General features: G+C 35.3%; 1 protein-coding gene across 1 annotated transcript; it reads right to left on the bottom strand.

Moving 5' to 3' along the window:
* Positions 1 to 9,593: 9,593 nt before the first annotated feature.
* On the bottom strand, positions 9,594 to 10,902 carry LOC113780745 (E3 ubiquitin-protein ligase ATL42-like). Its single transcript, XM_027326520.1, has 2 exons — positions 9,989 to 10,902; positions 9,594 to 9,903 (listed from the first exon to the last, which is right to left on the bottom strand). The coding sequence occupies exons 1-2, from the start codon at positions 10,900 to 10,902 to the stop codon at positions 9,594 to 9,596; spliced, it is 1,224 nt and encodes a 407-aa protein (XP_027182321.1).
* Positions 10,903 to 15,519: the final 4,617 nt, after the last annotated feature.

A 15,519-nucleotide genomic window follows, 5' to 3' on the forward strand; every position in this document is an offset into this window, starting at 1 on the left:
ACTTTTCGTCTAAAAAGAGTTTTGTCTTTTTTTTTTTGTTTATCCAATAATTGTGATATTCATTTATTATCGTTATTAAATAAGTCTGCATGGGAAAGCAAAAGCGAAACAATAAAAGTACACCAATTAAAGACGAACACGAATATAATTTTAATAAGTTAAATACTAATGCAACCAATATTAGCTTTTCCAAGATATGGTTAATTTATTGAGCTTGGAATAATAATTTACAAAGATTACTACTAAGGTCCAAAAATTGAAATATGGGGCCGATTCTTTGTTCTCCATCTCTTTCTTGACACCATTTATCTTGCAATATCTTGATCATTTGTGCTGGTTTAGTCTAGATTAATGCACTAGGCTCAATTAAATTACACAGCTTTTCAATTAAATTCCAGTCACAACGCTCATTCTGCAATTTTCCCTAGAAAGAAGAAAACTACAAGGGCATTAGAGATACACTGCACTTTCTTCAATATCTAATTCTTCTGAATTACTAAACCTTTGTGGTTGGTATGAAAATAATTAGTTTTTGACCATGTAGTTTTTAGTTTTCACCAAGAGATGGGGTGCATAGGGAAACCCTATATATCCAGAACAGGTTCACCTGTTATCTCATTTCCATCATTTAAACTATGTCAAGCTCTGTGTGTGTGTGTATATATATATATATAGAGTTGTTGGACGAGTTTAATGAGTAACAGAGAAAGAATTTAAAGATGCTGCTAGTTGTAGCTGCTGCCTTCAATATTTTTCCCAACAGCTTAACATTAGTCGGCATCACAAGTAGACATTATTCTAGGGAATTAAAGTTGATCGGTTTGAAGTTCACGTACTAGTTCACTTTGGTAGTTATGCTTGAATCAAGCTAATAGTGTAAATCCCACCAACCTTTTCAGAGTTATATATGAAGTCAGTTTTGAATTTCTTTCGTTTTCTAGGAGAAGTCAATTCTTAATTTCATGTAAAATTATCCTCTTGCCAAGGTACGTGCGGCTTATTCATATGGACCGATCTAGTATATATATGGATCAATTTTGAATTGCCAATCGATATTATAAAAATAGTGGTGTACACAAAGTTTGATCTTTGAAGAATATGATCACCCAAATTCAAGTGTTAACTCTAGTTTTAAGCTTGTGATCTTTAATCTAAGATGGTTTTTATATTTTCTGCCCTATAGGTACAAATTTAGCATACCAAAAAAGGGTTGACTCGACCTAATATTCAGACTTTATGATCTATTTCTGAATTAAATGAATGAGTTGTGGCATTAAAAGTTTAACTTAGTATAGGCAAGGATCCCACTTTTTATTCAGGTTTAGAGCAGAAGAATTCTATCCAAATGTGCTTGTTTGTGTAAGCTAGCATAGGCTGTCTTTGTTGGTAACTATGATTTTGGAATATTATAAGAATAAAGCTTGAAGGATTAAATATTCATTCCTTTTTACATTAACAACTAAAAGACATTGCTTTTCTTTATAAAAAAAAAGACGTTACTTTTCAAAAAGGTTAAAAAGATAAGAATTAATATTATATATATTGTCAGTGTATATAAAATACACTATCACCATTAAATATATGACACATATGTAAAATTTGAATTTAAAATTTAAAATTTGTTCATATATCATCCATCCAACGGTGATAATGTATGCACTGATTGTGTATATAAAATTTTTAATTTCCAATTCTTCCGTGGCAAAACTGTGAAATACCGAAACTAAGCTAAACCAGGCTATATTCTGGGCGATGCACGGCCACGGGAGATTGAACAGCCCTCTGGCCCATATTGCCATTTAACTCTTTGGACGGTCTGGAATCAAAATTTACAACAGATCCCGAGAAGGTGGGCAGATGAGGGCCTTACGTGGGTGGGCCTTATAACATGGACCATGGGCGAGTATTGCGTAAATAATGGGATTTTCCAACGAGTGCATGGGTGCCTATTGGGCATTCCTTAATACACCTAAAATTTTCCCAACTTATTATGTATGTATATATATATATGCTAACAATTATTATTATCTTTTACATTAATATGCTTTTTCTATTTAATCTTACTTATCATCAAAGGTTTCCTTGGACCGGATGTAGATTGGCCCTTGAGTGCAAAGGCAGAAGGGAGCTTGATTGCAAGACCCATCCGACAAGCAGGGACGAAAGTCGACCTTAGTGATTTGACAGTGCCGAGTGGAAGGGCCGTCGCTCAATGGATAAAAGTTACTCTAGGGATAATAGGCTGATCTTCCCCAAGAGCTCACATTGATGGAAATGTTTGGCACTTCGATGTCAGCTCTTCGCCACCTGGGGCTGAAGTATGTTCAAAGCGTTGGGTTGTTCGCCCATTAAAGCGGTACGTGAGCTGGGTTCAGAACGTCGTGAGACAGTTCGGTCCATATCCGGTGTGGGTGTTAGAGCATTGAGAGGACCTTTTCCCAGTACGAGAGGACCGGAAAGGACACACCCCTTATATTTATTTACTTTCCCTAATTAATTTTACATTTTAAAAAATATGAGACTTGAAATATATATTAACGTACTGGACACACATTAGATAGACTCGTAAATAATTAGTCATTTTGGTGCATTTAGTTCAGTTCAGGCAATTCTAAATTAATGCTGTTTGATTGTATATATTTTTTAGTGTAAGTGGGATGTTTCGAATTCGAAATCTCTCAGTTATACTCCCTCCTCTAGTACTCCCAGCTCACTCCTCCTCTCCCCTCCCCCTCGTTTGATTGAACTTGAATAATCTTTTAGCTACTTTAGCCTACAATATATAGCCCAGACCTGATTAGGGATTTCGATACCGCAAGCTGAATTGTTACTTTTGGATTTGATAGTAGATTTTTATATATGTTTGGCTGGTCAGATGGATCTCTCTAGCCTCAACCTCCTTGAGTATATAGACTTCAATTGACACAGTAATTTTTTAACTTTATATTTTATATTTCTATTTTTATTATTTTTAGCAGGGAAAGGGTGAGATTTAAAAAATAGAAAGAAATAGATTTCAATTGACATATAGCATTTTTTAACTTTATCATTTTTATTTTTATTTTTTAGGCTCAACCCTAACCTCCTTGACTATATAGACTTCAATTGACACATAGTAATTTTTTTAACTTTATCTTTGATTTTGATTTTTATTTTTTAGCAAGGAAGTATGATATTTAAGAAGTAGGAAGCGGAAAGGAGGTAATTGAACCCACAACCTCTAATTCATATCTTTGGCTTCATTTCATAAAATACATTATTTTAGTCATATAATTCTATTGTATGACAAATTAGTTAGTAAGTTATAGAACGTGAATTTTCTGGACTTTCACATAAATCACATATGATTCCTAATTTTTTTAATTTCCTTCAAATGTACGAGAAGAAAGCCATTTAAAAAAATAAAGTTGGGCAGAATTGTGTATCTTTTTATGCTTATACAGTTATACTAGTAAAAAGTGTAAGGTCTGGTGCAACCCAATGAGAACAAACAATTTCACAATGATGCACAAAGATATATCAAATTTAAGCACAATAAAGAAAACTTAATTAAAGAGAAAAGATAAGAAATGCAAACCAAATATCAATCCAATAGCCTCTTCAATAGATGGTGATGCTAACCAAGATGTACAAGTGAAGGCTCACTTATTCCTCACCCCAAACACACTTTGGTTGAGCCAAGGAGTTTTACAACTATTCTAGTTAACCCTCAACAACCTACACTTGAAAGATCACTCACCCAATTAAGAACTATTTTATACAAATGAGGCAACCTTCACCAAGGTTTTACTTCTCCTAGAGAGTAACCTTCACTTGAGCAACCTCACAACCCAACTTCCCCAACCCCTTATACAACCAACAAAGAATCTTTCTACTCAAAAATCTCACTTGTAAGCTTGTATTTTGTGTTGGCAAAAGTCTTGTGTCTTCTTGTGCTTTAGGGTGTTTATAGAAGGTGAGAAATGGTTCCAAAAGGCTCTCCAACGGTCAAATATTAAATGCTGTCAAAACTAGCTGTTGGCCTGTCGGACGTCCGAACCCTGCGTCCAAACCACCTGTCGGACGTCCGAACCCTGCGTCCGAACGTCGTCCAGAGAGTTATCAAATCTTCGTGGAATTTTTAGGACGTCCGACACGATCGATGTGCGTCCGAAGAGTGTGTCCGATCCATCCGGACGTCCGATGCTTCCTCACGAGCGTCCAACAGAATATCCTTCCTGATGTTCTTCATCCTTTCGGACGTCCGATAGCTTCCTTTCGGACGTCCCACATGAGTGCCCTGTTTTTGCTTCTTCTTTTGTGCCACAAGAATCTGTTCTAACAAATTGCTCACATAAAAACATTTGCCCAAATCTATATTTTGGTTTGTTAATCATCAAAACCAAGGATTGATCGACCAAGGTCAACAATCTCCCCCTTTTTGATGATGACAAACAAAATGAAGATTTCTTTTAACAAATAAGTTCAGTTAAAGCTCCCCCTTAGAAAGTGCCAACATACAAAGAAATTTCAATAAATCCTACTCCCCCTTTTGGCATCAATAAAAAAAAAAACAAACTCCCCCTTTATTTTTCAAATCAAGACCATATTGAATATCAAAATTTTCAAATGAACTTACAACCATTTAGCACTTCTAGGATCAAATCTTCATGATGTACCTAAATATTAGAAATTTCATTTGGTACCCTTTCTTTATAGGGTCCTTGGGAGTTAATACGACATGATCTAGCAATCCACATGGATTTCATGCCTTTTATATTTTTCTTTACATAGCAATCATTTTGCATATGTCCAAATTTGCAACAAAAGTGACACATGATAGAAGTATTTTGCACATAGGTGGATTTAATGCAACTAATTTTCTTACTTCTTATCATAGCAAACTTATTTGTGCCTTGAAAAGATTTGCTTTCTTTTGTTTGAGAAAACTTTTGTTTTTCATTTTGGAGAAACTCGTTCAAGTCATTAATTCTTTTCTTTAACAAATTTTGTTCCTCCAACATTTTTTCATAAAACTTTGTTTTCTCTTCCAACTTCCTTTTCAAATTATTTTTGCAATCAAAAACACTTTTTTGATTTTTTAAATCATCATTTTCCATTCTCAAACATTTGTTTTCTTGAAAAAGTTTGGAGTTTTCTTCCAACAAATCATTTATTTTTGTTTTCAAATCTTTATTTTTAACATAAGATTTTCTCAAACTTTTATGCATTTTAATCATAAGAATTTTCACATCATCATCTTCATTATCTTCATCACAAGAAGAGTGATAAGAATTTACCTCATCTTCTCCAAAGGCCATTAGTGCCATTTGTGCCAACTCTTATTTTTCTCTTTTTGAATTGCATTCATCCCATGTAATTTTGCAATCTCCTCTTGAACTTCTCTTGTTGAAGATCTTCTTGAAACTTTTGATGTGAGGAGTTATATCATTGTCCACTTCCATGTTTTCATTACCCATGAAGGATGGGTTATCCCCCACTTGAGATGCTTTAAAAGTTATGTCTCTTTTATACATTCTTGCATTTTCTTCCTCTTGCACTTTGAATTTCAGCTTTAATTCATAAGAGGTTAGGGAATTCACAAGAGATTCAATGGACATAGAATTTAAATCCTTTGCCTCTTCTATAGCATTTATTTTGTTTTCCCATTCTTTTGGTAAGGCATTCAAAATCTTTCTATTTTTCTCACCCAAAGAATATTCTTTTCCAAGCAATTTAAGATCTTGAATAATGTCACAAAATCTACTACACATCTTATCAACATTTTCAAGAGGATGCATTTTGAAAAATTCATATTGAGAAACAAGCAAAGATTTCTTTTGTTCTTTAATATCTTGGTTACCTTCATGAAATACACACAATTTATCCCAAATATCTTTAGCTGATTTACAACCTTTAATCCTACTAGATTCATTTACATCTAATGCATTGTACAATATACACATGGCCTTGGCATTCAAAGAAAGGTATCTCTTGTCTTTTTCATTCAATTCTTGTCTAGTCTTTAATCTACTCAAATTAGTGGTAGAGTCAATTATTCTGGCTTCATAAGGACCATCTTCTACCACATACCATAATTCAATATAAACGGATTGTAAGAAAATCATCATTCTTTGTTTCCACATGCTAAAATGAGAACCATTAAACATAGGTGGTCTATCAATAGATTGCCCTTCTAAAAAAGAAACTTTTATGGTTGCCATGATCTTTACTCTAAGCGGTTAAGCTTGATCAAAAGAGACCAAGCTCTGATACCAATTGTAAGGTCTGGTGCAACCCAATGAGAACAAACAATTTCACAATGATGCACAAAGATATATCAAATTTAAGCACAATAAAGAAAACTTAATTAAAGAGAAAAGATAAGAAATGCAAACCAAATATCAATCCAATAGCCTCTTCAATAGATGGCGATGCTAACCAAGATGTACAAGTGAAGGCTCACTCCTTCCTCACCCCAAACACACTTTGGTTGAGCCAAGGAGTTTTACAACTATTCTAGTTAACCCTCAACAACCTACACTTGAAAGATCACTCACCCAATTAAGAACTATTTTATACAAATGAGGCAACCTTCACCAAGGTTTTACCACTTCAAGTGATAGGTTCACCTTCACCAAGGTTTTACTCCTCCTAGAGAGTAACCTTCACTTGAGCAACCTCACAACCCAACTTCCCAACCCCTTATACAACCAACAAAGAATCTTTCTACTCAAAAATCTCACTTGTAAGCTTGTATTTTGTGTTGGCAAAAGTCTCGTGTCTTCTTGTGCTTTGGGGTGTTTATAGAAGGTGAGAAATGGCTCCAAAAGGCTCTCCAACGGTCAAATATTAAATGCTGTCAAAACTAGCCGTTGGCCTGTCAGACGTCCGAACCACCTGTCGGACGTCCGAACCCTGCGTCCAAACCACCTGTCGGACGTCCGAACCCTGCGTCCGAACGTCGTCCAGAGAGTTATCAAATCTTCGTGGAATTTTTAGGACGTCCGACACGATCGATGTGCGTCCGAAGAGTGTGTCCGATCCATCCGGACGTCCGATGCTTCCTCACGAGCGTCCGACAGAATATCCTTCCTGATGTTCTTCATCCTTTCGGAAGTCCGAAAATGAGTGCCCTGTTTTTGCTTCTTCTTTTGTGCCACAAGAATCTGTTCTAACAAATTGCTCACATAAAAACATTAGCCCAAATCTACATTTTGGTTTGTTAATCATCAAAACCAAGGATTGATCGACCAAGGTCAACAAAAAGTATGCTACATTAATTATATATCACTTTTCACTTGTATTTTGCTTACGAGATATTAAATGCTTAAATAATTTATACTACTCCATTCTTTGTTTTATTTTTATTTTTGACATATAATACTCCTTTGTTATACTGCGCATAACTCACAAGACACATTTTCATTTGAATAAAATCCAAAATTTTGTAACTAAGCAGAATATCATTCATGGGCTATGTAAATCGGAAAGCTTACTATTTATTTTACACATTTAGTTAGAAAATACGAATAATTGTTAGGATATTTGAAAATGGAAAAATTTTACAAAGCCCCTTAAAGTGTGAGGTTATCCATTTTTAGCACCTCCACAATTAAAATAGTTGTACTTTAGTCCCCTCCCATATTCAATAGGGCAAATTACACTTAACCCCTTGTGATTTAGTACAATTTTGCATAACCCCTATAGTTTCAAAAGTTATACATAACCCCCTCATGGTTTAGATTAATGTGGCAAAGTGACGGAATTTGCAATCCATAATGGAGTCAACTAAAATATCAAAAATACCCCTACGTAAAGTTGAAAATTATTTATTAATCACATGGGAATTATGTATATATTTTGAAAACCATAAAGGGGTTGTATGGTAAAGCACTAAATCACAAGGGGATTATATGGTAAAACATAAAATCACACGGGGTTAGAGTGTCATGCATATTATATTTATATATTTTGATTACTTCAGCTATTTTAGTTTTTAATCAAGGGTAATTTTGATATTTTTATAAGTTTCGTTATAAATGATCATTTCCGTCACTTTGATACTTTAATCCAAATTATGAGAGGGTTATATATAACTTTTAAAACTATAGGTGGTTATGTGAAAATAGCTATATCACATTGGGGTAATGTGTATTTTGCCCTATTCAACAGTCACCATTCAATTATTCGTCTGAAAATATAGCATGCTCCTATATTCAAGTCTTGCACTTTGCCAGGCACCATCCGGCTAATTAAGGAATACAATGCCCTCGGATGCAAGATCTTATTGGATTGCTTTACCTATAGCAAAAAAGAAGCTTCATGTTACTTGGTGCCACATGCCAATTCCTTTTCATCTATAGCATCATTGGTTGATTATTCCCTAGTTCGGGTACCAAAATCAGATTAGGACTTTGTCTTAGGACCTTTATAAGAAAGAAAATGAAATGAAGTCATTTCTTCTTTCACTTAATTAATATTTTCACAAACACGTGATATCTACCTATTATGTACAAAGAACAAATTCAATATAAAGTTACAAACCAAATCCTTAGCCTACTAGCTAGACTGGAGGAAACTTGTTGCATATCAGAAACAAATCCTTGCACCATTAGTTAGATTGGAGAAAACTTGTTGCATATCAGAAGTTGAAAACAATGAATATTGATCTTAGGCCAATGAAAAGTAGACAAGAATTGAAATGTGCCTAAAATGACGATTACCTAGTCATGATTTATGGGGACTAGATTCATAACACCTTCTCGTTTAAGAGCACTTATTGAGAAAAATAGAAACTAAAGCCTCCTCCTCGTAAATTTTGATTTGATTACTTAAGAACTTAGTAGACTTTCCTCCTTGTATCATGAATTTCGTTGTTTGTTTTGTTTTCCACCAAAAATTATAGAAGAGAAGGATGGGAAGTTAACTCGAGACAAAAAAAAATATTACATTGCTGTTAAAGGAAAAAACGAATGATGGTGCAAAAGCAGGCCAACCAAAAAGAAAAGACAAATAAAGCACAAGGAGGCTATTTGTTTTCTTCAGTGTAGATTGACAATCTGCAATATGATGAAAACTTAAAATGCAAAAGGAGATTCTCATGCGGCAACACAGCAATTACTATAAACAAAAGAGAACCCTTATTAAAAAAGAGAGAAAGAGAGAGAGTTCTTGGCGTTGAAATTTGCTCAAAGAATCCTTCCAGAGGAGACCAGAAGTCACCATCTTGAAGTTGAAACATATCCAATCTGGCGAGCCATCTGTCAGATTTATAAGGCACAAAAAGTTAAATACAAGAATTATCTCAAAGACATCCACTTTGTTTTAGAAGTTAAAATTTTTTCCCATTTTATGTCTTTTTAATTCTTAACCATGAGAAGAATAAAATGTACATGGATTATTGGAAGTTTTCGCTATTCTATAGCATAGAATGGCAAGTCTTCTCATGATTAACAATCTATGTAACTCTAAAATTCAATATGGAATTATTTTTTCAATTTGAACGATTATACAGGATGGTTTGATAAAGAATTAACATGGCTGGTAAAGAACTAGTAATTCTTAAACATTTACCTCAAAAAGTTGTGGACAAATTAAATTCTTGGCAGATTTCAGACATTCAATGGAGATCTTTTCCAATCTAGACCTCTTTCTCTGTCTGCAAACCATTGAACTGTCCTTGTTGCTATAGACAGCCAGAGCTTTCTAATTATCTCATCCTTTCTCCCACTCCTGGACAAGACTGATGATTCATTAGTCCGGTTTCTGGCACTGTACTCTGCATATCGTGGAAAGTTGATTATTTCTGACTTTGATCTCTTCTCAGCTGAATCGAGTAGCGTCAAGTTTACCTTCTGGTTTAGGCCAATGTTGGCAGCAATTGGAGGGCTTGATGCTGTAACTGGATGTCCTGTAACTTTGCTGACTTTTGACACATACAATCGTTTTCTTTCTGTCTTCTTTGATCTCGAAAATACTTTCATTCATGAGAAATTCTTTGCCAAACCTCTGGCGTTCAGGCTTAAATGGGGAGAATATTTTACTTGAGTTCAGATTCAGCATTTCAGACCTTAAGCACAATAAGTCTGAGGAGTTGACATCGCTCCATCTACTTCTGTAAATAAGGTCAGAGACAAAGATTTTGTGCTTGAATTTATGCAAGAGATCTCTGTCTGATTTATCAGCTCTACTACCTCTGGGGATTGACTGATCTTCTTTCCTGCCTACACTGAGTTTCTGAAGACTGCTGACCATATTAAATCTGGATGACTTGTGATGTTCTTGCTCTCTTTGGATGAAAAGTTCAATATTTGGTTCCTCTGACAGATTGGATGAGTTTCGAGGGTACCTTAAACTATTTGTAAAAGAAAAGCTCCTGAGATCCACTGTATCAAACTTGTACCTGCAAAGAGGGCAGCTAGAGTGGCTTTCAAGCCACTTATCAATACAATTTATGTGGAATGCATGCTTGCACCCTGGCAACAAGCGAAGCACTTCGATGTCTTCAAACTTTGATAAACAAACTGCACATTCTAGGCCTTCTTTTGAGCCCTTAAGTGATAAGAAAGTGAAAAATGGGAGAGAATCAATTATACTTTTTTGCAATCCGGATACTGATCGAAGAACACCTTCAGGCTCTTGCTCTTGATCATCTGAGTCATTAGACAGAGCTGAGGGACAAAATTTGGTGTATGCCAGCAACAAAAAAAGTAATGGCAACATTACTGAAAGAATACCAACAATGACAACAAGATTTGGATTGACAGAATTGCGGAGATGCTGACTGGGGCTAGCTAGTGCCTTGACATGTAACGCTGAGAACAGAACTATGATTGATGCCTTCTTAAGATTCATTGAGTGAACTGGCAGTCTTCTTGGTTTCCAGAAGTGGATATCTAGGCTGCCATTTATCTGTTTCATTTTCCAGGAAATCCAGTGGCCAAAAGGGTGTCAAATGGCTTCTCAGCTTTGTACATGAAAGTTGTCCTTGTGCAAGATCTGATTCTCTGGTCTCTTATTCGCTACCTCTTTTGCCATCTTATTTAAAGGTCTTCACTGGCTGCCTCATCCGTCTTTAATAGGATCTGCTAGAAATATTAGGACAAAGATTACCATCCATTACCATCTGTCTTTAATAGGAAAGTGTACTGAATCCATCAAAATAATCTCCATAGGTAGGTACATTTCTGCTGGTTATAGTCTGATCAAAATAATAGTTTGGCCTCCTCCAGAGGCGATAGAAATCAGATTGGGGACCTCTAAAATCATACGTTAGCAGAATTGCCACTTCTAATTGCATGAAATTTCTTTGCAGCCTTGGACAGCAAAGATTATATAATGTAAAGGATGATTTTTGCTAGTTCAAGAAATCAGGCCAGATACAAATGGTTCAAAGTCTCGGCCGAGTTATCACCGGAACGAACCCTTCGATACGATATTGGGACGAGATGACTCTAAAATATTTGACTCGCCAAGAACTCGGCTGAGAAGTGACAGGTTGTCGATGCCTGTATAATAATAAAAATAAACCTAGTTGTCAATTAAAATATCAAAACCTGATTCTAAGTACTGGAACAGGAACTCTAGGTGTGCAATGGATTACTTGATTCACCTGTTCCCGAAGGGTTTGCTTAATCTGATATACCAGAATAGGATTGCTTTTTCACAAGGACTTATCAATTTGTAAACAGGGCAAGTAGGGTCGTATACTCAGGGACTGGGGAAAATTCGTTTCTTTTCAAATCCACAGTAATATTGGGGTGTTTTTGTATAAACGATGACGATCAAAGGAGTTCAAATAAAAATAAATAGCTAACTAGAAATTAAATGACAATTCACTAAAATTAGAGTAATAATAATTAAAGATCTAGCCAAGAAATAACTTTAACAATGGTTCACCTAATTGATCATCGATGCAAAGGCAATTCCAATTATTTACTAATAAATAGGTTATAATTGTCAAACAAGCGATGACAGTCAACCCCTCCTTACTGTGTCGGTAATTAAGGTACGCCCGTTAATCACTGCTCTAATTGAGAAATAATCTTAGGTACGCCCGTAAGATTTACTTTTCCAATTACCACACGTATTAGAGGAGCCCTATTCTAACCAAATAACGCACTACCAGGGTCATTTTAAATTAGCCCGCGTATTCCCCCGACACAAACCCAATCATGCCAGTTGTCACTATTTCAAGGCAATTAAACAATTATGGATTTAATACCTAATTGACAATAGGTTACTAAATCAATTCACTATTTGGATCCAAGATAATCAATTAATTAAACAACCATAAGCACTGCAATCAGAGAATATGCAAATATCAATAAATAAGAGAAAAAGATAAAATTAAATCGATCTCACAATTTTTAAGCGAATCAAAACCTCCATTGTTTCTTGACTAGAAAAAGGGATTTAGTTCATCGTTGATGAGAGAACTCATACAAAACTGAAGCAATAGTCGCGGCTATTGTCTCAGAAATTGGGAGAATCAATTCGCTTCAATCAGGAAAAGAAAAACAAAGCTACAGAGAGTGATTGCTTGTTTCTAATTGTCCTTGACATACGCAGGGAGCACAACTACTAAAAGACGAAAAAAGGGAAAATTCAAAAACCAAGTAAGAAAGTAATTTCCAGAGTTTGTCTAATTGTTTGCTATCTAATATCTAGTTCCTACTGCTACTGTGCGGCGTCCCCTCGCGAGAGGAAGAAGACTCCAGCCTTTTTTTTTAATGCTGTTTTCGGCCAAATTACTAAGAAGGGTCGCGTCTTGATATTCCAAAAATGTCCCTGGATGCTTGCTACTTGAACTATTTCCTGATGACTGCCAAATTGGTACTTGTTATGGTATTTTCGTTCTACTCCCTGAAATAAATGCAAATTGTCAAAAGTGAGTAGAATCTAACAATTAATCCACATCGGTCAGGTAATAGGGAAAATTAATAATAAAATAAATGATAAAATTGCAATCTATCAATTCCCCCCACACCTAAATCATGCTTGTTCTCAAGCATGAGAACAACAAACAAAGACCAATATTCGACAGTGGGTATTACTCCATCTACTATATTGCCAAGATACCAAGAAAAACATAAATCAAGCATCAATGGCCAAGTCCAAGAAACATCATTCCGGTTAGCTTCTAAACTACAAACTCCTTCAATTCTAGGTTAACTAATATAAGAGAAAGGAATGGTCGTTCAACATGTATCAGCAAATGATCTAATTATTAATCAAAATCTCAACATTAAGTCCACGAATCGGCAAGCTGACTTTTATCACACACTGACACAACTTTCACCTTTTTTTATCACGTTTTCTATTTTTCTCTTTTTTTTCTTCTTTTTTTTCTTTTTTTTTCTTTTTCAATAGTAACAAAAGACTTAGTTTTTAGCCATTGAAACCTTTTTTATGCGAACTCTAACATTTGTCAGATGAAGGAGCCCGGTTACTCAGTTCCTACCGCTATACGACTACGTACTCATAGAAATTACTACTTTTTTATGCGAGAATCGACACTTTAGGTGAAGATCCCCAATTACTCAGTAGTAACACATAGTGGAGTACAGTCAACCTTATTCACAGTCAGATAGCACAATAATTCAAAATAACACAGAAAAAAAATAAAAATAGCAGCAGCTAGCCTCATTTCTTCAAACATAGAGAACTAAAGTTAATAACTGGACCAATTCACATGAAAATGCCAACAATCATTTCCTATACCTAGAAAAGTTAACCAAAAAAAAAAAAATCAAAAGAGTCAACCAATCACCGATATTCACCAAAGAGATGTTCTTGGAATCAACCACATTAACTCGATACACTTTTATTATTAAAATTTGGCAATAGTAGAATTAAAGTCAACAATTCAATATCAAACTTTGGCAGTCATAGGAGAGTTAGACAGATAAATGACAAAAAAGTAAACGAAAACTAGACAAATAATAAACTAAAAATAAAAGAAAAACATCTGAAAACTAAAAACTAGAAAAACTAGCACCACAGTTGATCCCCCCACACCTAAATCCAACATGGTCCCCAATGGAGAGTAGAAAACAAGTAAAGTGAAGAGGACAACGAAACTTCTCTCGCGAGTGGCTAAGGGGCAGGCGGGAACGGTGCAGGGAAACCGATGTGATGGAAGTACGCGGCCAAGTTCTGAGACATCTCAACTCAATTCAATCAGCAAATGCAAAACTCTGTCCATCCAAAATCTCATCAAAGTCTCCAACTGGATAGTGAATATTTCAACTCAAAATCGGCAATTCCAGCAATAGTAGTTTAGAAATTTGACAATAACCACACAATTACAAGTTCTCCCTTTTCAATCAGGCAGCTAACTGACAGGTACCGAGTCTGTGCAATAATAATTACTAAAAAGTCCTAGTTACCACTACAATTAATTATAGAACAAATTCAAGTACTGGAGCAGGGACCTTAAGTGCGCAATGAGTTACTTGATTCACCCTATTCCCGAAGAGTGTGCTTGATCCGATATACTAGAATTGTCTATAAAAATATTAAATTTGCATACAATGGCAAATAGGGTTGATTCTATAGGGAACAGGTAGGAAGGTGTTTCTTTCCAAGTCAATAGAATAAAATTGGGGGATAATTAATGGGATGAAAATGAAAATGAAAAAAATAAAATTCAAAAGATAACTCCACAAGTACAATTTACTAAAAATAACAATTAATAAAATTCTACTCAAAGGATCAACTTTTCAGGCACGGTCCAATTAAATGATCATCGATGCAAAGATATTTCATTCATTCGTCACTAGGTTGGTTTAGCTATCAACAAGCTCTGACAACCAGTTCTTCCTTACTTTTTTGACAGTCAAGGTACGACCATTGACTGCTTCCCTAACCAGAAAATAACACTAGGTACGACCGTAGGAATTTAATTATTCAGTTGCATTAAAGCTAGAAGAACCCAACCCTAACCAATAAACACGCTAAGAGGGTTTATTTAAATTAGATCTTACGTTTTCCCAACATAAATCCAATTATGGTGGTTGTCACTAGGTGTCAACTAAACGAACAATTACGGATTCAATTCAGTTAACGTGGCAGTAGGCTATTATATTAAATTAAATATCCGGCCGTTGATACTCAATTAATAAAATACCCATGAACAATTAATCCAAGAAACGCACGAATAGTAACGAATTGGAAGAAATAATGAAAATTCGATTAGATCTCACATATGTTGGGGACCGCGCCTTCGCGTCGACCTTTGGGTAGAGGAGAAACTTAGCCGCTCCTTATCGTGTCACTCTCGCTTAATTTGATTGATAACATCCATGCAATTGCCAAAGAATTGGAAAAAGTAAAATAACGCATAAAGCAAAAGGAAAAGTCTTTTTGTCTCTTTTCTTGCTTCGTGTCTGTCCGGAGAAGAAAAGGAATCAAGCAAAAGTCTTACGAAATTCGTACAAAAGCCAAAACACAGCATCAATCGTTCTCTAGGAAGAAATAAAGCTAATCTCCTAAGCCCGCGTGATTCTGGCCTTTCCTCTATTCACCGCCGCAAAG

This window comes from Coffea eugenioides, chromosome 8 (genome assembly GCF_003713205.1).
Source record: "Coffea eugenioides isolate CCC68of chromosome 8, Ceug_1.0, whole genome shotgun sequence".
Lineage (NCBI taxonomy): Eukaryota > Viridiplantae > Streptophyta > Magnoliopsida > Gentianales > Rubiaceae > Coffea > Coffea eugenioides.

Excerpts from the sequence above, each read along its gene's own strand:
- LOC113780745 (XM_027326520.1), bottom strand. The coding sequence starts at position 10,902 with ATGAAACAGATAAATGGCAGCCTAGATATCCACTTCTGGAAACCAAGA. Across the intron at positions 9,904-9,988 it reads TTTAAGCCTGAACGCCAGAG|CAAAGTTACAGGACATCCAG; the intron begins GTTTGGCAAAGA and ends GTCAAAAGTCAG.